A 27,317-nucleotide genomic window follows, 5' to 3' on the forward strand; every position below is an offset into this window, starting at 1 on the left:
CTTCCCCATTGCATGCCCTCTACTTATAATAAGCACTCAGGCTCTAGTTCTGATGAACAGAAGCTAACAAATGGGAAACTTGGGCCTTGGTGCAAAGTCAGGGTTGCCAAGCCTACAGACATGGGCAGATGTTTCTCTACAGAGCAATGGGCATGTGGATAAAATATAGAGCAGCTGTTGATTAAATAGTCCTAACACCCTTCCTATAAATCTGTTTTAATTAATTGCCCTAAAGAGCATATATAACTTTCAGGGGAGCAAAAATAAACGCAAACATTTGGGGGCAAAATGCTACTTGCCTTCCTTTCGTTGAAAACCGTGAAGGGAAATGTACATGTGGGTGCATGGAGTGAATGAGAATAGGGTTCCATCCATTAAGCAGTCTTGTCCATTAGCAAACAAGTATAACAAATATGTAATCTTGGCCCAACTGATTATTTTTTCTTTTTGAGACTGAATCTTGCTCTGTCACCCAGGCTGAGTACAGTGTCATGATCTTGGCTCATTGCAACCTCTACCTCCTGGCTTCATGTGATTCTCCTGCCTCAGCCTCCTGAATAGCTGGGATTACAGGCACCTGCCACCACACCCCACTATTTGTTTTTTTTTTGTTGTTGTTTTTTTTTTTTTTTTTTTTTTTTTTTTTTTTTTTTTCTGAGTCGAAGTCTTGCTTTGTCTCCCAGGCTGGAGTGCAGTGGCGAAATCTTGGCTCACTGCGACCTCCATCTCCCAGGTTCAAGCAATTCTCCTGCCTCAGCCTCCTGAGTAGCTGGGACTACGATGCGTACCACCATGCCCAGCTAATTTTTGTATTTTTAGTAGAGACGAGGTTTCACCATGTTGGCCAGGCTGGTCTCAAACTCTTGACCTTGTGATTCACCCGCCTCAGCCTCCCAAAGTTCTGGAATTACAGGCATGAGCCACCACGCCTGGCCATCGGCTAATTTTCGTATTTTTAATAGACACGGGGTTTCACCATGTTGGCCAGGCTGGTCTCAAACTCCTGACCTCAGGTGATACACCCACCCCAGCCTCCCAAAGTGGCAAAGTGCTGGGATTACAGGCATAAGCCACCATGCCTGGCCACAAAAAATGTTTAAAATTAAAAAATGGTTAGGCATGGTGGCCCACACCTATAATCTAAGCTACTTGAGAGGCTGAAGGGAGGATCACTTGAACCCAGGAGGCTGACGCTGCAGTGAGCTATGATCACAACACTCCACTCCATCCTAGGCTACGGAGCAAGACTTTGTCTCAAAAAAAAAAAAAAAAAAATTCAGTTCAAATCTCATCTTACCATAAAACCTAGCTACAATCCCCAGAAAGAACCAAATTTCAAATACTAAAATATGCCAGGCGCAGTGGCTTATGCCTGTAAATCCTAGTACTTTAGGAGGCTGAGGTTCGAGGATCAGCTGAGGTCAGGAGTTCAAGACCAGCCAGGCCAACGTGGTGAAACCCCGTCTCCACCAAAAATATAACAATTAGCCAGGTGTAGTGGCAGGCACCTGTAATTCCAGCTACTTAGGAGACTGAGGCATGAGAATGGCTTGAACCTGGGAGGTGGAGGTTGCAGTGAGCCGAGATTGTGCCACTGTACTCTAGCCTGGGGGATAGAGCAAGACTTGTCTCCAAAAGAAAAAAAAATACTGAAATAGATCTGGGTTGTGTACTGGGTATCTGTCATATTCTTAACTGCCCATCTTTTGAAAAATATTTCACTATTGGGGAAAATCCCACATCGTGAGCTCTGTCTTCCTAGGATAGATATCAAAACACAAATTCCCGGCCTCTCTTGCTGCTAAGATGTAGGTATGTAAATAGGCTCTGCCTACCAGACACCCTCACAAGACTTGACTCAGAAAAGAATAAGGTAGTGACTCAGCTTCTCAACACATGGACTGTGGCCGAAGTGTTGGGCTTTCTGGGAGAGCAGGGGGGTCATGTCAAGTGAAACTGGTGAGACTGGAGCAGCAGTTTCCTCCTGTACTTGAAAGGGAATAGACACTGTTCTCATAAGGCCAGTTTTGTGCATGATCTTGGGCACCACTCCTAGAAGTATAGTCTTGACTCTGTCCCCAAAATTCTCAAAAGCTCTTCCTACCACTTTAGTAAACCCTTTCCCACTTAGCCAGTCAGCTTCTCTTGCCTGTCCCCAGTGACAACCAGGTTTATAGGAACTACAACTTTCTATAACTTTAGGACATCAGCCTTTAGAATATACAATCATTCTTGTGTCTCGCTACCTGTCTCCTGATATTTACCAGAATCAGTTGTCCCTGGAAGGAGGAGATGAAAAACACAGTAGACGTTTGTTCTCCACTCTAGGTCTCAGTCATTTACTTCCATAACTCCTTGAAACAGTCATAAGAGGCCCTGTTCATCTTTATAAGAGAAGGGTATACTATACTTTAAATATACCTGTTCAAACAATTAGTTACAATATTTCATAGTTAAAACTTGATGACTAATTTTGAATTTGATTGTTAAATACCACCCTCTTATACTAAAACAGATTCTGTATCACAGATTTCAAATTGGTGAGTAAATCTGGTCTGCAGAGGGTTTTTTCTGGCCTATAATGCTTTTAAGCTTTTTTTTCTAATTGTTGACGGAGATACAAAGACTTTGCAGTTACATCTGTGATTTCTGCTACTCTTCAACAACAACAATGGATGATTATGGGCCTGCATGCCGCAACCTGTGAGGGAACGGGTGCCCTTTTCACAGGCCATTAGTTCAACCGGCCACTGACAGGCACTCACAAATCAAATTTTTACCTTAAATTTTGTTGTCTATATTGGAAGTTGGGGAGACTCTACCTACCATTTTATGAAAATGTAAAGTAAACAAACATAAAAACACATTTTACATTCGTATAAAATGCTGGAACAAAAAAGATTAAATCCAAATAGAAAAGGCAAGTTAAAAGGGAAGCAGCAAAGGGTTGGGACTTGGACTTTAAGATTCCAAAGCAGGTCAAACCAATTTAGAAAATGTTCTATGTATGTGCAACATAAGGTGGACTCTGAAGCTAACTTTTATAAAACAGGAGCAATTTGTAAGAGGCACTGACAGACTACAAAGGTGGCTTCCTTTATTTTGGCAAATTTTAAACATCTCATTTTGACACTAATTCAAAATGCCAAATAGAATGACCCCCCTTTCTAAATAATTATAACAATTTACATTTTAAACATGTACTTTTGTAGCATGTATTCTATCATCTGAAATATTAATAAGATCAATAATTTTTTTTTTCTTTTTTAATATAAAGAAGGGGTTTCACCATGTTGGTCAGGCTGGTCTCGAACTCCTGACCTCAAGTGATCTGCCCACCTTGGCCTCCCAAAGTGCTGGGATTACAGGCGTGAAGCCACCACACCCAGCCAAGATCCAATAATTTCTTAACTAAACAGTAAACCGACCCTAAGTATATGCTCTGTGATCAATTTGATAAGACTAAGTTTACTGCACCTTAATTCCAGGTATAAAATTATTTAGAAAGCATTTTGACTGGGGGAAATGGAAAATAAGGACAGGTCAATGATCTGCAGTTTAAAATACAAAATCCTGTCACGTTATATCTCACATGTTCGAGACACCCTCCATGTGCTGGAAAAAAAAAAAATGATGGTTCTCAGAAACAGTATAATCCATTAATAAGTCATCCAATACATAACAATTTTTTAAATTCCTTATAAAAAAGGAGTCCATGTATTCACAGATACTGTACAATCTCCAGCTCCTGTATATTACATCTCCTGTATATTCATATCTTCCCCGTCAAACTATACCAGTCACCTTAGTACTGTGGAAATGTTCCATCAATTTTAGCAGCCCAGGCCATGAGGCCCCCCACAACATCCCGGACTGTTAAAGAGTCTAACTCTTGAGCTGCTGATAAGGACTGGAGGATCTTCACGGCTTTCTGTGAGTCATTTCCCAGTTTGCAAATCACATAAATGGGGAGAGCAGCCCCTTCTTGTGTACGCCGCTTCTCTTCCCGGATTGCTTCTCCTAAGAGTGTCAGGCTCTCCGCATCCCTGCGTTCCAAATGTTTCAGAGGGATGTGTAGGGCATGAGGCAAACGACAGATGTCTACCTCGACCTGAGGCCTGACGTCCAGCAACAGATGGGATGCCCCAGAATCCAGAAGTCGCTTATAGTCGGTGACGGAAACACGCTCCTCTGGGCTCAGTAACTGCAGGGAGAGGCATTTATCGGTGGCTGAGGAGCCACAGAAGGCTTCATAGTCCAGCAGATCAGTCACAGTGGGCCGTTCTCCGCAAGCTGCACAGTCAAGCCTGCGACTCCGCAGCCGAATACAGCGGAAATGCCCTCTCAGGGCATCAAAGAGCAACAGGCTGCCACTGTAAGAGGGGCCCAGACCCGCAGCGATTTTCAGCACTTCCAAGGCCTGCAGGCAGCCCAGGACCCCAGTTACCACACCGAGCACCCCGCCGTCCGCGCAGTTGGTCACTGTCTCCGCTGGGGGTGGCTGGGGGAATATGCAGCGATAGCAAGGCCCACCGTCATAATGGTAGACTGTGATTTGGCCCTCGAGGCGCAAGGCACTGGCAGACACGAGAGGCCGACCCGCCAGCACACATGCGTCATTAACCAGGTAGCGAGTGGGCACGTTGTCCGAGCAGTCGGCCACCACATCATATCGGCGGACCAGGTCTAGGGCAGTGGCTGGCGTAAGGGCCTGATTGTACGGCACGCATTCCACCTCCGAATTGAGGCGGCGCAGAGAGGCGGCGGCCGAAAAGGCCTTGGCCTGGCCAGCCAGTGCCTCGCCATGCAGCACTTGGCGGGCCAGGTTGCTCATCTCGACCACGTCATAGTCCACAAGGCCGAGGCGGCCCACGCCAGCCGCTGCCAAGTACTGCGCCAGTGGACAGCCGAGCCCACCGCAGCCCACGACTAGCACGGACGCAGTCGCCAGGCGCAGCTGTCCGTGCACGCCCAGCTCCGGCAGCACTAGCTGCCGGCTATAGCGCAGAATCTCATCTCGGGACAGAGCAGCCTTTGGCGGCAGCGGCGACACCGGAACCAGCCGTTGCGGCTGCGGTTTCTGCTCCGCCAAAAGGGCAGCCGCCAGCTTCTGCTTCAGGGAATACAATTCCTCCTCACGTCGGGCAACTTCAGCCTGTAAGGCAAGTACCTCCTCACGGGAAGCCATGACGACCTCTTCCGGAAGTTGTCTTGAAAGGCATTTCCGCTTCCGCTTCCAGCTTCTGTCTCCTAGCGACTGGGATAAACTAAAAAACTTCATGGAGCTCGGGAAAAGGTGATTAATAGACATGAACTTCCTAAAGAAACCTTCAGATTAAACTTTAAAGATGCATAAATCCTGAATATTTCTAATTGAACCACACAACTGTTCTAGAAGAACCAGCACTCAATCACACAGATTATCCCCCTCTCCCAAATTTGGTAGGGTCCGACCTGTCCTTTTTCCGCGTCTCATTTGCGCCATTCCGCTTCCGGCGTCTGGCTCACTTCCGCCATGGCCTCCTTGGAAGTGAGTCGTAGTCCGCTCAGCTCTCGGCGGGAGCTGGAGGTGCGCAGTACACGACAGGACAAATATTCGGTGCTTTTACCCACCTACAACGAGCGCGAGAACCTGCCGCTTATCGTGTGGTTGCTGGTGAAAAGCTTCTCCGAGAGGTAGCGCACCAGGTCTCCCTCCGCGAGGAATGAGATGAGCTGGCTTCCCCGGCCCGGGTGTCGGCAGCTGGCTGCGCGAGTCGGCCCCGTCAGCCTTCTTTGGCTCACGCAGGAAGGCTCGGGGAGAGGGCCAATCTGCGAGGGAAGCAGAGGCAGATGCTTGTTGGGTTTTCTTCGTGTCCTGGGTTCTTATTCCCGTCCTTGGGCTTTGTGAGACACTCATTTATCTTTATTATGAACTATTGCCGTCCCCCGTTTTTCGTAGAAGGGTTGCCCACTCTTTTACTTGGAAGCGAGCCTGAAAGCGTGACCCCAGTCTTCCCTCTAGGTGGTCAGGATCTGCGGCAAGAGCCGAGAGAGTCCAAGCGAGAGCGCTCACCTTCCATTCCGGTGCTGAGTACTTATATAAGCATGAGGTTTGGTCTGTGCGAATTAGGGAGCTGTTGCTGGGCACGATAACCTTTGTGGAAAGGAGAGGGCAGAAGAGCATCTTCGCTGATCATGGTGGATGTTTGGTGTGATTGTTAGAACCGGGATGGAGGGGGTGGAGTTCGAATTTGGAAGTGTTATATGCAGTGTTTATTTAAAACTGCAGAATATCCTGGAGTCGGTACGAAGTAACTTGTTCTACGATGGCACAAATGGGATCATGATGTGAAATCTTTGGAGACTTTTTTTTTTCATATTAACGTATATAAATATAGCAAATTACTTTGGAAGTTAGGTAACATTCCATATGTGTCTGTTATTTAATCAGGTCATGGCAATGAACGGATTATTTCCAGAGGTTTTTGGTTGTTTTTGTTTTTTTGGCTTTTGCTTTGCAAGTGAGAACAAGGACTTTGCTCCCACCATATTTTTCAGCTGAATTTAGAAAAGTGCTTGACACATAATGGTGCTCCTTTATTGTATCAATTTTGGCAGCAGACACACTCGTACTTGTGTACTGGGGATAAATTCTTCCAAGGTAGGATTTCTGCGTCGACAGAGAGGTGCTTAAAATGGACAGTTATTGCCAAATTGCTCTAAAGAAAAAGGATTATACCAGTTCAGGATTCTCCATTCTTCAGAGTGCCTGTTTTCCCATCAACCAGTCTGCTTGAGCATTATTAAATTTAACATTGTTGGAAGTGCTAATTTGTGAAAACCGTTGCTGTCTTGATTGTATTTCCTTGCTGCTTTCACATGCCTTGCCCCTCAGCGTTTTAAAATTTATATTTTTCCGTTTAATCTTTTAATTTTGATTTCTATAAGCTCTAAATTAACCATCATTCAACCGATCTCATTCAGGGCTCGTATTCTAATTTTGCAAAATTTTTTGCTGTTTTCTTTAATTTTTTTTACGTTGTACCATTTATCTTTCCTTTTAATGGTTTGTGAAAATCTTTTAAGACCAAAATGAGGTTTAATAAAGGAAACAAAACTATTTGCTTTTCAGATGCAATCAAATCACCTGAAGTCAGCCCAGCTTGATTCCTTTAAGCTTCCTCTCCCGTAAATGGAGTAGCTAGCTGCTTTGAAGTGGTAGGGGACAGTAATTTGCTTTTAACGACCCCATTTTGTTTATGGAATTTTTCTTTCAGCACGTCTACTAAAATCACCGTACATGTTTTGGCATGTAAAGGTACCAGTGCCCAAATTTAAGGCACAGTGGGAAGCCAGAGTCATTGTATCTACTCTTGGAGAATAGATACACAGGGTTTTGTTTTCTTGTCTTCAGAGTTGCTGGGGCTGACTTGTTAAAGCCTTTAACAGTGGAATATGTTTTCTGCTTAATTTTCTTGCATATGTTTCTTAGAGCAGGACCAAGAGAAAACAGAATGTTATGTTGTCGGTATAAAATTTATAATAAGAATGCCTTTAAAAGGGAGGGAGTGGGGGGGTGGCCACATGTACACCCATGCAGTATTTATCCACCAAGTATTGTGTTGCCTTGTTTTTAGGCTAGAAACTACCACCTGAAGTTAATGGGAAGTAACATGTTAATTCTGAAGCACAGTGGAATCTTTTGTAATGCTACTTGCTTTGGTTTTTTTAAGCTGATAATGTGAGGTCATAGGCACAACTATTTGAAATCGTTTAAGATTGTGTCACCATTCTAAAATGGGGTTTTTAAAAGGTGAAATTGAATCAGATTTATACTTGATCATTCTATTTGGATTAAATTAGAAGAATAATCACTCAGAATTACTCAGTTTGGTTTGAGTTACCATGTAAAGTACTTTTGAAATACTTTATGTAACTAAGATTTGGTATTAAGGTTCACAATTCTCTTTCCAAAGTAGGTAATAAAATTTCATATGATACATATGTCATTACATGATTTTCTTTTGAACTACAAAGTATGTTCTCTATGTAAGAAGGACGTTAGCATGTTTCAGCAACATACTGGGTTTGGAGGTAAAGTACTAAATGTTTGATATTTATTCTTTTGATAATTGAAGTTTTCCTTAATGATTAATATAGCAATAAATCTCCACTTATATTTTTAGGGAATTAGTACTTTAAAAATTACTTTTAAAGTTAACATTGTCATCAATCATTAATACAAATTTATTTTTTTTTTAGTGGAATCAACTATGAAATTATAATCATAGATGATGGAAGCCCAGATGGAACAAAGGATGTTGCTGAACAGTTGGAGAAGATCTATGGGTCAGACAGAATTGTAAGTTATATGAACATTTTTCTGTCATGAATTGTGATTATGTCGGGGAAAGATGAGAAATAAACAATGCTTAAATTCAGTCTGTTTGTTTAGAAACTGAAAAGATAAAGAGGAACTTAACACATTTGAGATTTAAATGTATTTTCATTGTCCTTAAAATTTTACTTATCTTTGGTATGTTGGGTCAGTGGTCATTTTACAGCAGAGAGTGAGCTTTTGGATGAACTCTGTTGATGACTAATTCTGCAGATCAGTTTTCTTGAAGGGCAAAAATTAAAGCATGATACTGAATTGACAAGGAATATCGCAGAATTGGGTTGTAATTGGTAGTGTGTCTGTCTTAGTCTTTCTTGGTCACTTTTGGTAAGTATTCTCATACTTTCAATAGAGAATACTGCCCGAATTTAAGAGCATGTAGGTAGAAAAAGTTACTGTTTTCTTGTGAAACGTTAATGACTTCTCAGAGTACTTGGCATTTTTAGTCTATAGAGTAGTCTTGTGGAAATAGATTGACTTCCTTAGTCCTAAACTTTAGATTTTCCCACTATACCTTGAAATTTGTTATTGTACTATAGAAGTAACTTAGGCAAATATAGAGTTTATTTTATAATGGCTTCATAAGTTTTATTTTAGGTCACTGGTTTGGATTTATAAATGTTTATACTTGTGAGCGCTTTTATAATTTATATTCATAAATTATTGCAGACCAGAGTTTTTCAGTGTTGGCACTATTGACGTGTGGACAGATTAATTCTTTACTGTGGGGGTTGTCCTGTGCATTGTAGTATGTTCAGCACCATATCTGGACTCTCCTCACTAGCTGCTGTTAGAAACCCTCCTCCCCAGTTGGCAACTGCAGATGTCCGGATATTTCAGATACTTCCTTTGGGGGAAAAATTATCCTTTGCCCCCAGTAGAGAATCACTGGTATAGAGAAAGAAGTGTCTTTGAGAACCTTTATTGTTATTTGCAATTCAAGAAATGGTAAATTAATCATCATTTAAAGAGAACAGTCACCCGGTCCAAACATTCTTGATAAGTCTTAGTAATAGAAATACTTTCCACAACTCATGTTTATTTAGAGATGAATGTCAGTTGCATGAGGTCTTGGTGGCAAGAATTTAAAGGAATTGTATTACTCATATACATGGTAAATCTATAAATTCTTTCAGTCTGTCTCACAGATGTGTAACTCATGTCTGTCACACCTCAAGTTTTCTCTGAAAATCTCCTAATGGATACGAATACAGAAGGAGGTAAAAAGTTAACAAATTTTCAGGCTTCTAGCAGAGACTTTCAGTAGTGCTAGGTTTAAATTTTTGGCCAATAGTTCCCCAGCTTTTCTTTTAGAAGCCCAGGGCAAAGGCCACTGATTCACAACACTCTGAGTTATGTGTGGTCATTTAATCTGGGACCATCAACCAGACAGCATTTTGAATACTTTTGTCATAAAACCTCAGCCTTAGGATGTGATTGATTGATTTTAGGGAATGGTTAATAAACTGACCTTTCAAATTTTGAAACAACATTGTCTTCAAAGACATTTTTCTTGTCAACCCAATAAAATTCAAAATGAGAAAAAAATTTGCATTCACTGTTAAGGTTTCCCTCTGCTACCAGATAAAATTCCTTATTCATTCATTATTTTATGACATTTAAATAAGTTAAACTAGAAAATGACTTAAAAGACAGTATTTGAAATCCTAATCCTGAAGACAATGGTATTAAAAAAAAAAATAGTATTAATCCATGCTAGGGGTGACACTTGCTTTTAGTGATACATGTATGTTTAGTTGGGAAGATGAGGGATTACTGAAACCATGTTAGAATACATCAGGTAAAGTATTCAGCACAGATGCTCTGTCAGCCTTTCAAACTGGCTGAAATGAATCTTTCAGTAAAGAAGCCAAAGAAGATATTTTTAAAATTCTGTAGGTGGCGCAACTGAAGCAAGAGGTTAGGCCATTTTCCAAGGTTACACAGCTAGGTGGAACCATAGAGAAATTGGGGGCACTTACTCTGAACTATTCACAGAGATCGGAAACTGTGAAGGACCTCAACTGTTCTGTGTTCAATGCTTCTATTTATTTTTTTTTTAAACGGAGTTTCATCATATTGGTCAGGCTGGTCTTGAACTCCTGACGTCAGGTGATCCACCCGCCTCAGCCTCCCAAAATGCTGGGATTACAGGTGTGAGCCTCCGTGCCTGGCTTGAATGCTTCTATTATGTTTGGTTTATGTAGTTTGTTTCATCCCCCAACTTGAGATCAGATAAAGGCATCTATATTTTGCCATTATTTTCTTCCAGCTTTATTGAGGTATAATTGACAAAGTTATATATATTTAAAGTATACATTGCGATGGTTTGATACACACATGCATTGTGAAATGAATACCACATTTGGGGAACGAGCATGTCCATCATGTCACACAGTTATCCTTTAGAACGAGTTGACAGTGGTGAGGACAGTTAAGATTTGCTGTCTGCATATTTCAAGTATATGATACGATATTATTAGCTATAGTCACCATGCTGTATATTAGATTCTCAGAACTTTATCTTACATTTTGTCATTATTTTATAGTTTAATATTTTAAAAACTTGTTCTGATAATAAAATGTAATACGTGTTTATTATTCTTAAAACATCAAATATAAGGTAAAAAGTTTTGGGCCAGGCATGGTGGCTCATGCCTGTAACCCCAACACTTTGGGAGGTCAAGGAGTGAGGAGTTTGAGACCAGCCTGGCCAATGGTGAAACCCCGTCTCTAAAAAAAACAAATAAAAAGGTTTGACTATTTAAAAATATTAAATTTCTGTCCTCGCTTTGGCAGCACATATGCTAAAATTGGAACGATATAGAGAAGATTAGCATGGCCCCTGCACAAGGATGACGTGCAAATTCGTGAAGCATTATTTTAAAAAATAAAAGTTATTTTTTTAAAAATTCAACTCCTGTCTATTCCCAAATGCCAAAATATTTCTAACAACATCAGTACCCCAACCAGATAATTCATAAGACCAGAACTAGAAATGGCCAGTAAACAAGAAAAAAATACTGAGCCTCACTGATAAGTGAAGATTTACAAAATAGGACAGTATATACTGGCCTTATTAACTGAAGATTTAATTTTCTCCTTTTTAACCAGTGTTTCTGAGAGTTATTATAGAACAAGTCCACTCAAATACTGTTGATCCTATTATAAATTGATACTGTTTTTCTGAAGTGTCATCTGGCAGTAATCTCATGACCCTCAAAAATACTTATACCTTTATAATAAGTATAAAGCAGTTTATGAAACTGTATATATAGTATAATCTCAATTCTGTTTCTCAGTAACTTTTTGCAAGATTGTCTATGATAAATAGTTTTACAAAGGTTTTCGTCAAACAAATTCTAGTTTCACATGAAGTATTTTATAAGCAGTTGTGGTAACCATACTTTGAAGAGTATATGCCTGGCATTCTTGCAAGCACTTTATATGAATCTATTTCCTTGTTCCTCATGAAAGCCATGTGAGATAGGGGGCTCTGTCATGTCCCTTTATATTCTCAAGGCCACATGGCAAATGAGTAGTGGCCAGGATTCAAACCCAGACATTGTGCTTCCAGAGTTCATGTTCCTATCTGCAGTGCTATCCTGCCTCACACAGAAAGGGGCCATCAGATTGATGTGAAGAGGCAGAAAAGGATCGGGGAGGGTGGACAGGTGGAATTAAGAGTTTGAAAGTAAAGCATACCAAATAGAAACAGTGTGAATTTCCTACATAAGAAATAAACAAGCACATTCTTGTAAAATATAAATATTACCAGTAAACCCAAAGTTGCCTTTGATGAACATTTCTTTCTTTCTTTCTTTCTTTCTCTTTCTTTCTTTTTTTCTTTCTTTCTTCCTTCCTTCCTTCCTTCCTTCCTTCCTTCCTTCCTTCCTTCCTTCCTTTCTTTCTTTCTTTCTTTCTTCCTTTCTTTCCTTTCTTTCCTTCCTTCCTTCCTTCCTTCCTTCCTTTCTTTCTTTTCTTTTCCTTTTCTTTTCTTTTCTTTTCTTTTCTTTTCTTTTCTCTTTCTTTCTTTCTTTCTTTCTTTCCTTTCTTTCTTTTTCTTTCCTTTCTTTCCTTTCTTTTCTTTTCTTTCTTTCTTCCTTCCTTCCTTTCTTTCCTTTTCTTTTCTTTTCATTTCTTTTCTTTCTTTTCTTTCTTTCCTTTCTTTCTTTCTTTTCTTCTTTCGAGTCTTGCTCTGTTGCCCAGGCTGGAGTGCAGTGGCACAATCTCAGCTCACTGCAAACTCAGCCTCCTGAGCGCAAGCGGTTCTCCTGCCTCAGCCTCCCGAGTAGCTGGGATTACAGACCTGCACCACTATGCTAGCAAATTTTAGTATTTTTAGTAGAGACGGGGTTTCATCATGTTGGTCAGGCTGGTCTTGAACTCCTGACTTCAGGTCATCTGCCCACCTCAGCTTCCCAAAGTGCTGGGATTACAGGCATGAGCCACTGTGCCTGGCCTGATGAACATTTTCTAATAGGCATCCCATTCCCTTGCCCAGGGGAGACCCAGGTCAACAGTTTGATGTGTTTTTTTATGCATATGTGTGTGTATATTTGTAAAACTAGGTAGTGTGGTGGTCTTGTTTCTGTCATCTTCCTATATCATCATTACTTCTATCTTGAAGAACTTTTGTCATCACCTTATTTCCTTAGTTGCTCCGTAGTATTGTAATATTTTATATAAACCTTTGAACACTCTGAAAATTTTAAGTATTGTAGTCTCTCTTGTCCATGGTTTTGCTTTCCATGGTTTGTTACCTGCAGTCTGAAAAGAGGTAAGTACAGTACAGAAGATATTTTGAGTTAGACCAAGTTCACATAACTTTTATTACAATATATTATTATTATTGTTTTATTTTATTATTAGGTATTGTTAATCTCTTACTGTGCCTAATTTATAAATTAAACTGTAATAGATATGTATAGATAAGAAAAAGTATATATGAGGTTTGGTACTTTTGGAGATTACAGGCATCCCTTGGAGGTCTTAGAAAGTATCCCATGGGGTTTAGTGGGTGTGCAACTATAACAAAGTTTTGTTTGTTTTTTGAGTTTCACTCTGTCACCCAGGCTGGAGTGCTGTGGCGCGATCTCAGCTCACTGTAACCTCTACTTCCCAGGTGCAAGTGATTCTCCTACCTCAGCCTTCTGAATAGATAGGATTACAGGGGTGCGCCACTATGCCTGGCTGATTTTTGTATTTTTAGTAGAGACAGGGTCTCACCACGGTGGCCAAGCTGGTCTCTAACTCATGACCTCAAATGATTTACCCACCTCAGCCTCCCAAACTGCTGGGATTACAGGAGAGAGCCACTGCATGTAGTGAAAGTTACCTTTTCTTAAAAGAAAGATTTTCTAGCTGAAGCAGTTATAGAAAATCTCAGATGAGCTTTATAAGATTTGCTTTTTCAGGGCAGATAACAGATGGGGTCAGTATTTTGTCAGAAACTATTCAAATTAAATCTAGCTGTGATCTGATATATCCTGTTTGATTTTTTTCAGTGACTTGCAATTATCATAGATGCTTATTTGAATGTCTTTTCTCCCTGTAAACTCTTACCAGACAGCAGTGTATTTTATCCATCTTTATGCAAGATGTACTTTGCTATAGATGTAAATTGTGACTTAAAAAATTTTAAATGTGGGATAGTGGAATAATAGTGTAGAGGATTTTTTTTTTTTTTTAGCAGTTAGAGTTAAATTGTTATTAGCTTAAAATAGCCTATTATCGCTGTAAGATGTTTTTTGTAAGTCTCATGGTAATCATAGAGGAAAAGTCTAAAGTAGATTCACAAAAGATAAAAAGTAAGGAATCAAAGCATAACACTAGAGAAAATAACTTAATCATAACCATAGAGGAAATAGAGAAGCAAAAGAGCTACAAAACAACTAGAAGCAATTAACAAAATGGTAGTAGTAAGTTCTTACATGTCAGTGATTACCATGGATATAAAGGGATTAAATTATCTAAAGACCTAGAGTGACTGGATTTTTTTTTAAAAAGAACCAACTATATGCTGCCTACAAAAGACTTGTAAGGACACATATAGACTGAAAGTGAAGGGATGGAAAATGCGTTCTATGCAAATAGAAACCTATAACAGGTTTCTATTTGCATAGAATAGAGAGAATTTGCATGTAGTGAAAAAAAAATTCATCCTTCTTTAATTGAATTGAAAATGCTTTGTTGAGAGATTTGCAGTCAGAGGCAACCTGTTTATATACCTGCAAGTAAAGAAGGGAACAGATAGACAAGACATGCTCACTAATGAGTCCACCTGAATCCCATACCTCAGGAACGTAAGGCAGAGTGAGAACTTTGGCATTCGACTTTTTAAGTGTCCAGCCGAGAGGAAAAAGCTAAACAATAAAGTCAGGGTCCAACTATTAAGCAAAAAGATTTAGAAGGACTAAGTAACTGACAAGTAGTAAGAAAAGAGAAAGAATTTAACCTTTTTATTAGGAATATGACATGTCCTTAGACCAGTAGAGGAGATGAGGTCAACCAAGCATAAGGTCAAGGTAAGTTGGTAGAGGAAGAGTGATACTAGTGTTCAAAACCCAAGGGAATTGAGAGAACAAACATCAGATTTCCCAAGAAGGTATGAAATAGTGAGTTAAGTCCTACATTTTTCTAGGAAGGAATCAATAGGTTTAAAAGGAAAACCACATAATAGATGTAAGGACATATTTAAAATAGAGTCAATATCACCAGGAAAAAAAAAGTTTAAAATTTTGATTGTAGAGTTGGGTTAAAGAATGTTGTTTTTCCTTAGAAGCTGTGTTAAACTATTTGGTCTGTTACCAAATGCTTTTTTTTTTCTTTTGGCAAAAAAAAAATATTAGGCATACTTTGCTTTAAGTTCTAATAAGTGCTACTATATTTCTATTAAAGTCAGTATGCACTTTTGAATAAAGTAAGATTTAACATGATAAGATTTTTGTTTCTTTGTGTAAAATGTTGTTTCTTATTCCTACAGCTTCTAAGACCACGAGAGAAAAAGCTGGGACTAGGTAAGTAGTGGAACTTCTAATCGCTCATACCTGCTATTTGCCTGGTGAGATCATCCAGTGTGTATTTTCCCAGTTTGGAATAGGGCCAAAATACAGTAACATCCTGTGATAGTTTTTAATGGTCTTAATGACTTTTAAATGGAATAACTTGGGATACCTGTATAAGTCAAGGCCCACTCAGGAAAACAGAAACCACTGTAAGTCTTTCAGTGCAGGGAATATGATACAGTCTCTGGTTACACCAGTGAAGGAATTCCTGAGAAACCAAATGAAACAGTGAGGCTAAAACAAGATTAGTAATAGCTGGAGGTCACTGTCACTCCTAGGGATGGAGCAACAGTGGGAAAAGATGTTTTTAGAGCCCAAGAACCTGGGCTGCCCAGAGGGAGCTAGAATGATGGGTTGGGGGCTGCCTGGCAGGAGCTAGAACTGTGGGAAATTCCCAGTCAGAGGTGGGAGGGAAAGTAAAATAGGGAGGACTTAGACTTAAACTTTTCCCTTCTCTTCTCCCTCCTGTCTTCGCCTGTACGTCCCAAAGGTGTTTGGCAGCCAGTTGACAAGAGAATCTGGAAAATGTAGTTCATTACAATATAGCACAGAGTAGGGAAGGGCCAGAGAATGGGTCTGAGGGCAAACATCTTGGACCAGCACGCTGCAAACCTAGGAATATTCTTTAAGTTATAAGTTTAAAAACTTACTCTTTATTTAAGGCCTGGTGCAGTGGCTCACACCTGTTACCTCAGCACTTTGGGAAGCTGAGGCTGGTGGAACACAAGGTCAAGAGATCGAGACCATCCTGGCCAACATGGTGAAACCCCATCTCTACTAAAAATACAAAACTTAGCTGGGCATGGTGGCACGTGCCTGTAGTCCCAGCTGCTCAAGAGGCTGAGTCAGGAGAATCGCTTGAACCCAAGAGGTGGAGGTTGCAGTGAGCCAAGATCATGACATTGCACTCCAGCCTGGTGACAGAGTGAGACTCCGTCTCAAAAAAAAGTTATTCTTTATTTTTAAAGAAGGAAGATTTCCCAGCTTTTAAACATACAGCATTATTGAAAAGCTCATATGAGCTTGGTAATTCTGAGATGAAACTCTGCCTTTACTTGTGCTGTTGGTCAGATTTGCAATGTCGAATAAGCATGGAGACAGCACAGTTCTTAACTGGAGTCTGTTATCCTGAAGACCATCAATTCCCAAGCATCATCAGATGTTCTCAGAATCTGAACCCAGAAAATTCTTTGGGATTGAAAAAAAAAATCTGAAAACTGCTGTAAAACCAAAAAGTGTAGTGTATATATTCACTTCTTTTTTTCTTTTCTTTTTCTTTTTTCTTTGAGACAGAGTCTTGCTCTGATGCCCAGGCTGGAGTGCAATGGCACAATCTTGGCTCACTGCAACCTCTGCCTCCTGGGTTCAAGTGATTTCTTGTGAGTCAGCCTTCTGAGTAACTGGAATTACAGGAGTGTGCCACCATGCCCAGCTATTTTTTTTTTTTTTTTTTTTTTTTTAAAGACGGGGTTTCACCATGTTGATGAGGCTGGTCTTGAACTCCCAACCTCAGGTGATCCGCCCGCCTTGGCCTCCAAAGTGCTTGGATTACAGGCGTGAGCCACTACGCCCGGCCTAATTTTTTGTATTTTTAGTGAGATGAGGTTTCACCTTGTTGGGCCAGGCTGGTCTTGAACTCCTGAGCTCAAGTGATTCCCCCACCTCAGCCTCCCAAAGTGCTGGGATTACACTCATGAGCCACCACACCTGGCCAATATTCACTACTTAACAAAGTAAGTTAGAATAGCTCAGCCTTGCTCATAAGACACTTGTGAAGGGTCTGGGGTAGAGAATGCAGGGCTCCCCAAGTCCTGCTCCTGACCAATTATCCTACCCTGCCAAGTCCCTGTGGGACTTTGAGGCATGGAGCTGGCTAAGTAATTGTCAGGTAGGCCTTTGGCCCGAAATACTGGAGCAGGGGTCTAGCATACCAGTGTAAAAGATACTCTGTGTGTAGCTTTTGTGGAAATGGACTTAGTGCTGGAAAGAGCAGAAGCTAGAAGCCTTGTTAGGTAGCCATCTAAGCATCAGAAGGTAGAGAAGAAAAAGGGAATTGAGATGTTTTGGATAGAGAATCGATAGGACTTAATTATAGTTTAGAAGTTATGGTTAAAGGCAGGAAATCAAGAATCATCTCTAGACCTGTAGATGGGGCAGTTGGATAGTTGGTGCTGACTTGTAAATGTGGAGCTCTAAGAAGAGGTCTAACCTTTTCAGTGTCTAGGGGAACTCTAAGGAAACTCCAGACGGGTTTTTTAAAGTATAAGAATATGTAATTGTTATGTAACCTCAGACTTTTAAACTTATAAACTCTTTTCTATGCTAAACTGAAACAGAGGTATGATCTCTTCTGTTAAATTGACATCTCTGGAGGTGTGTGGCCAGCTACCGTCTTGATTATATACGTGAACCTATGTACTTAAGGTGAAAAATACCAATTTATTAATACCACTTTTAGAGGACTAATGGGTGCTTTTCAGCTGCTAAACAATTTCCTCCATGTTCAAATGTATATGTAAAGATTTCTGTTGGTTTTCTTGAATGGATATACTTTCACTTTTAGGAACTGCGTATATTCATGGAATGAAACATGCCACAGGAAACTACATAATTATTATGGATGCTGATCTCTCACACCATGTAAGTGGTAAATTTCTTTATTAGCTATTTATGATAGTCTTAGCCTATTTTACTGACTTGCTGTTTATTCTTTCCAAATTTCAGCCAAAATTTGTTCCTGAATTCATTAGGTAGGTACTATTTCTAATATTTGAAAGAAATATGACTGAAATAATTTATCATACTGGTTTTGGGCATATTTTAATTTTATTAATCAAAAACACTCATGCTGTTTTTTTCTATCAAAAATACAGCAAAAGCTTGGGAAGTCAAGGCAGGAGGGTTTCTTGAAGTCAGCAGTTTGAGACCAACCTGGGCAACAAAAGGCGGCTTTGTCGCTACAGAAAAACTGGCACGCCTGTAGTCCTGGCTACTCGGGAGTCTCAGGTGGGAGGATCAGTTGAGCCCAGGACTTTAAGGCTGCAGTGAGCTATGGTCATGCCACTGCACTCTAGTCTTGGTGACCCTGAGACAGAGTGAGACCCTGTCTCTAAAATATTTATTTATCTATATAGATAGTAGACACACACGCAACACACGTTTCAGAGACTAAATGATGTATTTCAGGAGTCCTCAGGAGCAAATCAACAGGTACTTCCTTTGTTATCTGAATTCCTCAGACCACAGAAAAAGGTGGAAGATGGCTTCTCTGATAAATGGAATGAAGCCTTGAGTTACTAGAGTAAAACACCATGAACAAATAGAGTTTATTCCAGGAAGGCCAAAATGGCACATTATTGATAATCACGCAATATAATTCATTTATCATGTTAACAAAAAAAGTAGTGTGATTAAGCCTGTAGATGCTAAAGGAGATATTTACTACCATTTTCTAGTTAAAACTTAAGAATAGAAGGAAATTATTTTTTATTTATTTTTAAGACGAGGTTTCACGATATTGGTCAGGCTGGTCTCGAACTCCTGACCTCAGGTGATCTGCCCGCCTCAGCCTCCCAAAGTGCTGGGATTACAGGCGTGAGCCACCGCACCTGGCTAGAAAATTAATTATTTTAATTTTAGAGACAAGGTCACCCAGGCTGGAGTACAGTGGCACAATCACAGATCATTACAACCTCAACGTCCCTGGCTCAAGCGATCCTCCCATTGCAGCTTCCCAAATAGCTGAAACTAAAGGCATGTGTCACCATGCCTGACAGTATTTTTTTTTTTTTTTTGAGATGGAGTCTCACTCTGTTGCCCAGGCTGGAGTGCAGTGGTGGGATCTCGGCTTAGTATAACCTCCACCTCCCAGGTTCCAGCAATTCTCTGCCTCAGCCTCCCGTGTAGCTAGGATTACAGGTGCCCGCCATGATGCCCAGCTAATTTTTGTGTTTCTAGTAGAGACGGGGTTTCACCTTTGGTAGAAATGGTTTCAATTCAGCTGGTCTTGAACTCCTGACCTCGTGATCTACCCACCTCGACCTCCCAAAGTGCTAGGATTACAAGCGTGAGCCACCATGCCCAACTTGTGCCAGCTTCTCTTAAACGTTTTGTTTGTGTAGCTCATGAAAATGGCTGTTGAAAGCTCAATGACTTTTTCTAATAGACAGCTAATTTATTCTACAGGAAGCAAAAGGAGGGTAATTTTGATATTGTCTCTGGAACTCGCTACAAAGGAAATGGAGGTGTATATGGCTGGGATTTGAAAAGAAAAATAATCAGGTAGGTACATGTGTTATGACTTCTTTGTTAGTATAACTACTTGAAATATCTTCATAGCAAGTATTAACTACCTTGCTGCCTGGGATTTGTGGGATCAGGTTACAACTTCCAGTAGATATTCCCAGATAGTTTCTTACAGTTTTTCTTGTGATTAAAGCCTGGATGTTTTTTATTAAGGAAAAATCAGCATAAACCTTTGGACCTTTGGTAGAAGTGGTTTCATTCAGCAAAAGTTACTATACTGGACCTTCAATTTTAATTTATGTAACCGGTTCCATACTTTTAGGCTTAATATGTAGGGTGTCACCCCTATAATTATAGTGTTATTTTAATAAAAATTGATTTCAGACAGACCTGGGTTAAAATTCTGTTTGTGTCATTTAATTGTGTTACCGTGCATGTTTTACTTTTTTTTTTAAATTTAAGACAGAGACTCGTTCCGTTGCCCAGACTGGAGTGTAACCACACAGTCTCAGCTCACTGCAACCTCTGCCTCCCGGGCTCAAGCAATTCTCCTGTCTCAGCCTCCCAAGTAGCTGGGACTACGGACACACGCCACCATGCCTGGCTAATTTTCGTTATTTTTTGTAGAGATGGGGTTTCACCACATTGCCCAGGTTGCTCTCGAACTCCTGAGCTCAGGTGAGCCACCCGCCTCAGCTTCCCAGGTAGCTGGAACTACAGGCACGCACTACCACGCCCAGCTTTTATTTATATATATATATATATATTGTAGTGATGGAGTTTTGCCATGTTGCCCAGGCTGATCACTCCCGGGCTCAAACAATCCACCCATCTCGGCCTCCCAAAGTGCTGGGATTGCAGGTATGAGCCACTGCTTCTAGCCAGATCTCCTTTCATTGACTAAAAATCTCTCTTTTGGTCTAGATAAATAACATTTTTGTGAAATTAATGTTACATTTATGAAATTAGCATAGCATTTTAACACTCTGTTCTTTGATGTGTTTCTCTTGTTTATAAATTATATTTTGTAAAGAAAATCTGATTGTTTTGTTTGGCAGCCGTGGGGCCAATTTTTTAACTCAGATTTTGCTGAGACCAGGAGCATCTGATTTAACAGGAAGTTTCAGGTACAGTGAAAATTTACACTATTTATTGGCTAGCTAGTTTTCTTTACAATGGATATTTTTAAGAGATGCTTTACATTTCCACCTTGTTTTTATTCTGGGATACTAAAAAGGCAGTCTAAATTCCTAGAAGTTGCTAATGAAGCCTAAACATCTTAAGGAGACATATTGTGCTTTTCTTTTAAAAAGTTGAGGCCAGGCATGGTGGCTCACGCCTGTAATCCCAGCACTTTGGGAGGCCAAGGTGGGTGGATCACCTGAGGACGGGAGTTTGAGACCAGCCTGACCAACATGGAGAAACCCCATCTCTGCTAAAAACACAAAAATTAGCCGGGTGTGGTGGTGCATGCCTGTAACCCCAGCTACCTGGGAGGCTGAGGTAGGAGAATCTCTTGAACCTGGGAGGCAGAGGTTGTGGTGAGCTAAGATCATGCCATTGCACTTCAGCCTGGGCAACACAAGCGAAACTTCATCTCAAAAAAAAAAAAAAAAAAGTTTAAGGCAGGGGTTAGGTTTGTGTGCTTGTTAATATTAGTGTTAAGGCTCAACCACTCTTTGAAACGTTGCTATTACTGATAAATCTGTTCCAAAGAACAGCACATATTTCAGTAATTTTCTGCATTTCATGTGAATACTTAAAGCATTGTCCACAGAAAAGGTTAAACTCTTTAATATTTATGTAGAGCTCTCTCAGTTACCTTGTTCCCCATATGTTTAAGAAATGTTTTTTGTTGTTTAATTTTGTCAAAGCTTTGGTCCCTCAGAGTTTTGTGTGTCTGCTTGTTTCTGGGTGTATGGGGTGGTATTCTAGATTTGCTGTAGTAGATGTGAGCTGCTTTGTGTGACTGACCATGGTAAATGACAAAACTTGCCAGACCTTTTTTTTTTTTTTTTTTTTTTTTTTTTGGACTCTGGAACTATAAAATACCCCTGCATCTACTTCAGTGGCCTCACGCCCCCCATAGATTACCTGATAATTTATATTAGTTGATACTTATTTTTTCCACTGAATAGTGTTGATTCTTGGGTCCTTCGCTCAATGCAGGAAAATTTACATTTTTAAATGTGATAATACACACACACACACAGCTGGCTGTTGACAGTCAAATAAAAAGAAAAATGAAGCCTCTAGAACTAAAAAGCAAATAGATTGGAGAGCTGAACTTGGGGATGAAAGAGAGGGGAGGATATACCCTAAGGCAAGAATCATTTGTGATCTGATTAAGATCTCTGGTTGCGTTTGGGTGGTAGCTGGTAGATGGGCAGTGGCTTGCATCTATAATCCCAGCACTTTGGGAGGCCGAGGCATATGGTTCAGTTGAGGTCAGGAGTTTAAGACCAGCCTGGACAACATGGTGAAACCCCATCTCTACTAAAAATAAAAACTTAGCCCAGTGTGGTGGCATGTGCTTGTAGTCCCAGCTACTTCAGAGGCTGAGGCAGGAGAATCGCCTGAGATCTGGAGGCAGAGGTTGCAGTGAGCCAAGATTGCGCCACTGGTGACAGAGCAAGACTCCCTGTCAAAAAAAAAAAGATCTCTGATTGCCATGTGGCAACAATGCAAAGAATAGTGGCACACACAAAATCTCTGTATGGAGGGAAGGGCCATTGTGGATTTCACAGGCCACAGTTTTGATGAGTTTGAATAAAAACCCACAGTAACTGGTTGTAGAGAGAGAGGCTGTGAAGAAAAGCACAACAGGGAGAGGAATGGGGTGAGGGTGCTTTGCTGCATCAGAACTGCACAAAGATTAATGGAGGGGATGGGGTTCTGGATTTTCATGTATTTGAGAGCAGTGATTAGCTGTGTTCTGTACAAGTGACAGAGTGGCCAAACAGACAAAAGTGAGCCTGTTAATTGCATAATTTTTAAATAGTTAAATCTCATTGTCTTCTCATAAGAGTGGTATTTTCTTAAATACATCATTAAAGTTCAGTTGTCATTAGACAAAACTCATTTTTTCATTAAATCCCTAGATTTAGGAAGCAGATGCTTTTTACAAAATAAGAAAAGGAATCTTAGGAAGTCTACAGTCTAATATGCCATTTAATAGCATAGATCACCTGGATCCTAATCCTATTCATAGCATTATATGGCTTCATGTAACATTTTACTTTTTTTTTTTTTTGAGATGGAATCTCCCTCTGTTGCCCATGCTGGAGTGCAGTGGCACAATCTCAGCTCACTCCACCCTCCATCTCCCAAGTTCAAGCGATTCTCCTGCCTCAGCCTCCTGAGTAGCTGGGATTACAGGTACATACCACCATGCCCAGCTAATTTTTGTATTTTTAGTAGAGACAGGGTTTCACCATGTTGGTCAGGCCGGTCTCAAACCCTTGACCTCAGGTGATCTGCCCGCCTTGGCCTCCCAAAGTGCTGGGATTACAGCCATGAGCCACTGTGCCTGGCATAACATTTTACTTTACTAGCTACAATGTTAAAAGATATCATGGGGATGGGGAAGAGGGAGGTGGCAGTGAAAATAAATATCTTAAAAAATGATTCTTAACGAGAATAAAGCAACTCGTACAGTCAGGAAATATTTTATAATCTAATCTCAATTTTAAAAGTAATGCTGGCTGGATATGGTGGCTCACACCTGTAATCCCAGCACTTTGGGAGGCCAAGGATGGAGGGTTGCTTGAGCCCAGGAGTTCAAGACCCCAGCTCTGGCAACATAGTGAGACTCTGTCTCTACAAAAACTAAAAAAATAAATTAGCCAGGCATGGTGGCAGGTGACTGTAGACCCAGCTACTTGGGAGGCTAGAGTAGGAGCATCTTTTGAGCCTGGAAAACTGAGGCTGTAGTGAGCCATGGTTTTGCCACTATACTCTAGGCAACAGAGTGAGATCCTGTCTCTCAAAATACAAATATATAAATAAAGCTAATGCAAAAACATTGGCCCATCATAGTTCTTCCCACCCCACAATCCCAGTGCTCCCTCCCCTACCTAACAGCATCTGACATATTATATATCTTTATTTTAGTTTTTAGTCCACTCTATACGGCAAAACATTAAAAAGTATCTGAAACCCGATATGTTGGTCAATAAATGTTTGTTATTGAATAAATATTACTACCATCAGATTCTCCTCTCTTCATATTTATTCCAAATTTATTCCTTTGAATCCTTAAGGAGACTGGGTGGATAAAGGAGTGCACACACTAAGCTCCGTTGGGTTCTTCTAAGGGCTTTGTTGTCCTATACTCACTTCATAGTCAAAAGATACTGTCACCTTAGAAGTCTGAGGGAAAAAAATGTGGATTCAAGGTGAAACCCTGCGGCACAGTAGGTCCAGATGGCCTTAACTTTGAAAAGAACAAAGTTTCACCAAACTACCTTTCCTAGTTTTCTCCCCTCTCCCCACAAAAAAAGGTAGAAATTGCTGCCTCCCTACTGAGACACTGATCTTTAAAAAAAAAAAAAAAAAGTTACAGTGTCTGTGAGTCTGAAAATAGGGAGCTCCCTGCTATTTAGTTACCGAAGAAAGTGCTTGGGTTTACCCACTGGACAGCCCAACTCCACTGTGTCACCTTGTAAATCTGGTATTTGGCCTGCAGTCCATCTAAAGTTAGGCTGCACATTCACTTGCTGTTAAGTGTCTAACTGACCTCAATTGGTGATAGGTGAATCCCACCAGGCTTTTTTCTATCCTGTGATGTCTAGTTCCTGTTTTAATCTAGCTTCCCAAGCTCATCCTAGAGGGACTTAGTTTATCCTAGGGAATTTACAAAGGAAATCATGAGAAATCAAAACTTACCATAAACATTTATTGGGAAATGACTGTTAATTATGAGGTTCTTTTTTGTTATCTCTTATATATTGTTGCTTCATCATTATTTGTCCACTCTTGTTTCAGTGTTTGGAACAGTTCTTTCAACTTTAAATTTTAAGGAAATCTTAAATAATGGATGCTTCTGCATCAAATGATTTGTTTTACTATATTTCAATAATTTCTGATAGTATGATGGGAAAATAATTCTCTAAAAGATACTGAGAATTCATTTTCAAAATTATTCTAAGTTATTTAGCAAATATTTAATGGCCTTTCTTGCTTAGGACAAAGGTATCATAATCATCAACTTTGTGAGCTTTTCTGTTTACCAATGGCCAGTGGAAGTTTTAGGCTTTATACATACCAGTGAACTCTTTGAAAGGTCAAGATACATGTAGGCAAGTGTATTTATCCAGAAGTTGATATATATATTTTCTGATTTCTTACAGATTATATCGAAAAGAAGTTCTAGAGAAATTAATAGAAAAATGTGTTTCTAAAGGCTACGTCTTCCAGATGGAGATGATTGTTCGGGCAAGACAGTTGAATTATACTATTGGTGAGGTATGCAACTGGTGCTAAATAGTCATGTTCCTGGTAAAGGAGCAGTAAAGTTTAGACTTTTTGTAATAAAAAGTTTAACTTCATAACTGCTAAATTGTGAAGGTCTTCTGGTTGTTTAGAATGTTCATGCACAAAGGGTAAAAATTCACATTAGTACATTTGAACAATAAGATTTAAAACATTAACAGTTGGCCAGGCGCGGTGGCTCAAGCCTGTAATCCCAGCACTTTGGGAGGCCGAGGCGGGTGGATCATGAGATCAAGAGATCGAGACCATCCTGGTCAACATGGTGAAACCCCGTCTCTACTAAAAATACAAAAAACATTAGCTGGGCATGGTGGCGCGTGCCTGTAATCCCAGCTACTCAGGAGGCTGAGGCAGGAGAATTGCCTGAACCCAGGAGGCGGAGGTTGTGGGGAGCCGAGATCGCGCCATTGCACTCCAGCCTGGGTAGCAAGCTCCGTCTCAAAAACAAAACAAAACAAAACAAAACAAAACAAAACATTAACAGTTAGCATTGTCTTTTAAATAATGGAAAGTTCCTGGTACTTTCTCAATCCTAGCCTTCCTTCTAACTGGTCAGCATTATGGACTGAGTCTCTCTGCTTTTCCTTTTGCCACAGCCAGTGTCCACCATGCTTTAAAATGAATGACGAATCCCATATGTCCATTTCCTGTAAGTGAAGACCAGGAATTATAGAGCCAAGGGAGTGGTGATCTGTAATACTTAGGGCTAGCTAGTGAGCTCTTAGGGTGGGGAAGACTCTCCTCATTTACTAGTGAAACTCTTATTCATAGCAAGAAACTAGCTAACCTGAAATGTCACTTCTCCCATGGAAGTTGCAAGATGTTTTACTTAATGCTAAGCTGTTATAGCTAAATTTGACAAACAACTGAAAAATCTAAGCAAAAGGCCATTTTACTTTTGGAGTATAATTTTTCTTTGAAATGCAAACTGAAACTTGAGTAAACCAAGGTAATACCTAGGATCAGTGCTTTTTAAACAGCTGTAGATTGGTTCATATGACCTATCTTTAGATGATGCGCTTAATTTTAAAGACTTGGAGATACACATAGTTGCTTTAAGAATCCCCTAATTTTATAGTTACTTTAAGGACTTCTGTTGTAGGACTAGTCCGAATTCTGTTGTGTTGGTAATATGGTATACCTGCTAAGCTACCTAATTTTTTTTGAAGACTGACTTTAACGTATTTTTTTTTTTTTTTAACTAGGTTCCAATATCATTTGTGGATCGTGTTTATGGTGAATCCAAGTTGGGAGGAAATGAAATAGTATCTTTCTTGAGAGGATTATTGACTCTTTTTGCTACTACATAAAAGAAAGATAATCATTTATACTTATGTTCATTTCAATTTAAACATGAAAGAAGCCTGGTTACTGATTTTGATAAAATGTACTCTTAAAGTATAAACCATAAGGTAAGGTAAACTTCACACATCTTTTTTATGAAGAACTTCTATTTTATATTTCAGATTAAGTAATTTTAAAGTTGCTGGCCTAATGAGCAATGCTCTCAATTTTCATTTACATTTTGCTGTATTAAGACCTATAAATAAATGTATATATATATATATTTTTTTTTTTTGCATAAAGTATTGCTGCTTTCATTAGAGTATGTGAATGTAGAATTTTTTAACATGGAGAATAATTTGAAATATTCTTTATAAATACTGGAATCATAAATCTTTATACCTAATAGATGTCAGAAGTAAGATAATGTTAACTGATGAAATGTTTATGGCTATATCATGGCTGTATCTGTATGATCTGTGAAAGAAATACACACCTCTGCCCTTTCCTTAAAAATGCATCTCAAATTTCTTAAACTAGAAAATACATTCAAAATAGGCTTTTAGAATTGGATTCTTTTCAGCTGTTGAATTGATGAAGCATTTCATCTACCAAAGCAAGTGTGTTTAAAATGCATATTGTGAATTGGGAAACAATTTGGCAGCAGTTGATTACATAGCCGTATTTTTCTCTTTTGAGCAGTAACCTCCATCAGTACTGAAAAGTATTAATGATGCTGAGGCAGAAACATAGCTGCTACAGTAATTTTTAAACATCTTACTGAATTATGTAACAATTTGTTTCTTGCTCTCTCTTTTTTTTTTTTTTTTTTTTAAAATAAAGATGGA

General features: G+C 39.8%; 2 protein-coding genes and 1 non-coding gene across 5 annotated transcripts; 2 read left to right on the forward strand and 1 right to left on the reverse strand.

The window, feature by feature from the left end:
- Positions 1 to 2,318: 2,318 nt before the first annotated feature.
- On the reverse strand, positions 2,319 to 5,230 carry MOCS3 (molybdenum cofactor synthesis 3). Its single transcript, XM_032255999.1, has one exon. It carries the CDS (start codon positions 5,186 to 5,188, stop codon positions 3,806 to 3,808), a length of 1,383 nt encoding a protein of 460 aa, XP_032111890.1. The 5' UTR covers positions 5,189 to 5,230; the 3' UTR covers positions 2,319 to 3,805.
- Positions 5,231 to 5,482: 252 nt separating this feature from the next.
- On the forward strand, positions 5,483 to 26,985 carry DPM1 (dolichyl-phosphate mannosyltransferase subunit 1, catalytic). Of its 3 annotated transcripts, none has more exons than XM_032256000.1 (9): positions 5,483 to 5,676; positions 8,245 to 8,344; positions 15,366 to 15,399; positions 18,011 to 18,087; positions 18,172 to 18,197; positions 19,633 to 19,728; positions 20,751 to 20,819; positions 25,044 to 25,158; positions 26,391 to 26,985. In XM_032256000.1, exons 1-9 carry the CDS (start codon positions 5,516 to 5,518, stop codon positions 26,493 to 26,495), a joined length of 783 nt encoding a protein of 260 aa, XP_032111891.1. In that variant the 5' UTR covers positions 5,483 to 5,515; the 3' UTR covers positions 26,496 to 26,985. The 3 variants fall into 3 exon arrangements, 2 of the variants coding, with proteins under 2 accessions (XP_032111891.1, XP_032111892.1); XR_004262070.1 differs by lacking the exon at positions 26,391 to 26,985 and adding an exon at positions 25,662 to 26,382 and having other exon boundaries at positions 5,487 to 5,676; positions 25,044 to 25,338; XM_032256001.1 differs by lacking the exon at positions 20,751 to 20,819.
- LOC116535220 lies at positions 11,164 to 11,265 on the forward strand. The gene has a single exon (XR_004262098.1). It is a non-coding gene; the product is annotated as a U6 spliceosomal RNA (small nuclear RNA).
- Positions 26,986 to 27,317: the final 332 nt, after the last annotated feature.

The sequence above is a fragment of the Sapajus apella genome, unplaced genomic scaffold (assembly GCF_009761245.1).
Source record: "Sapajus apella isolate SASKATOON/1434 unplaced genomic scaffold, GSC_monkey_1.0 scaffold92, whole genome shotgun sequence".
In the NCBI taxonomy this organism is placed as follows: Eukaryota; Metazoa; Chordata; class Mammalia; order Primates; family Cebidae; genus Sapajus; species Sapajus apella.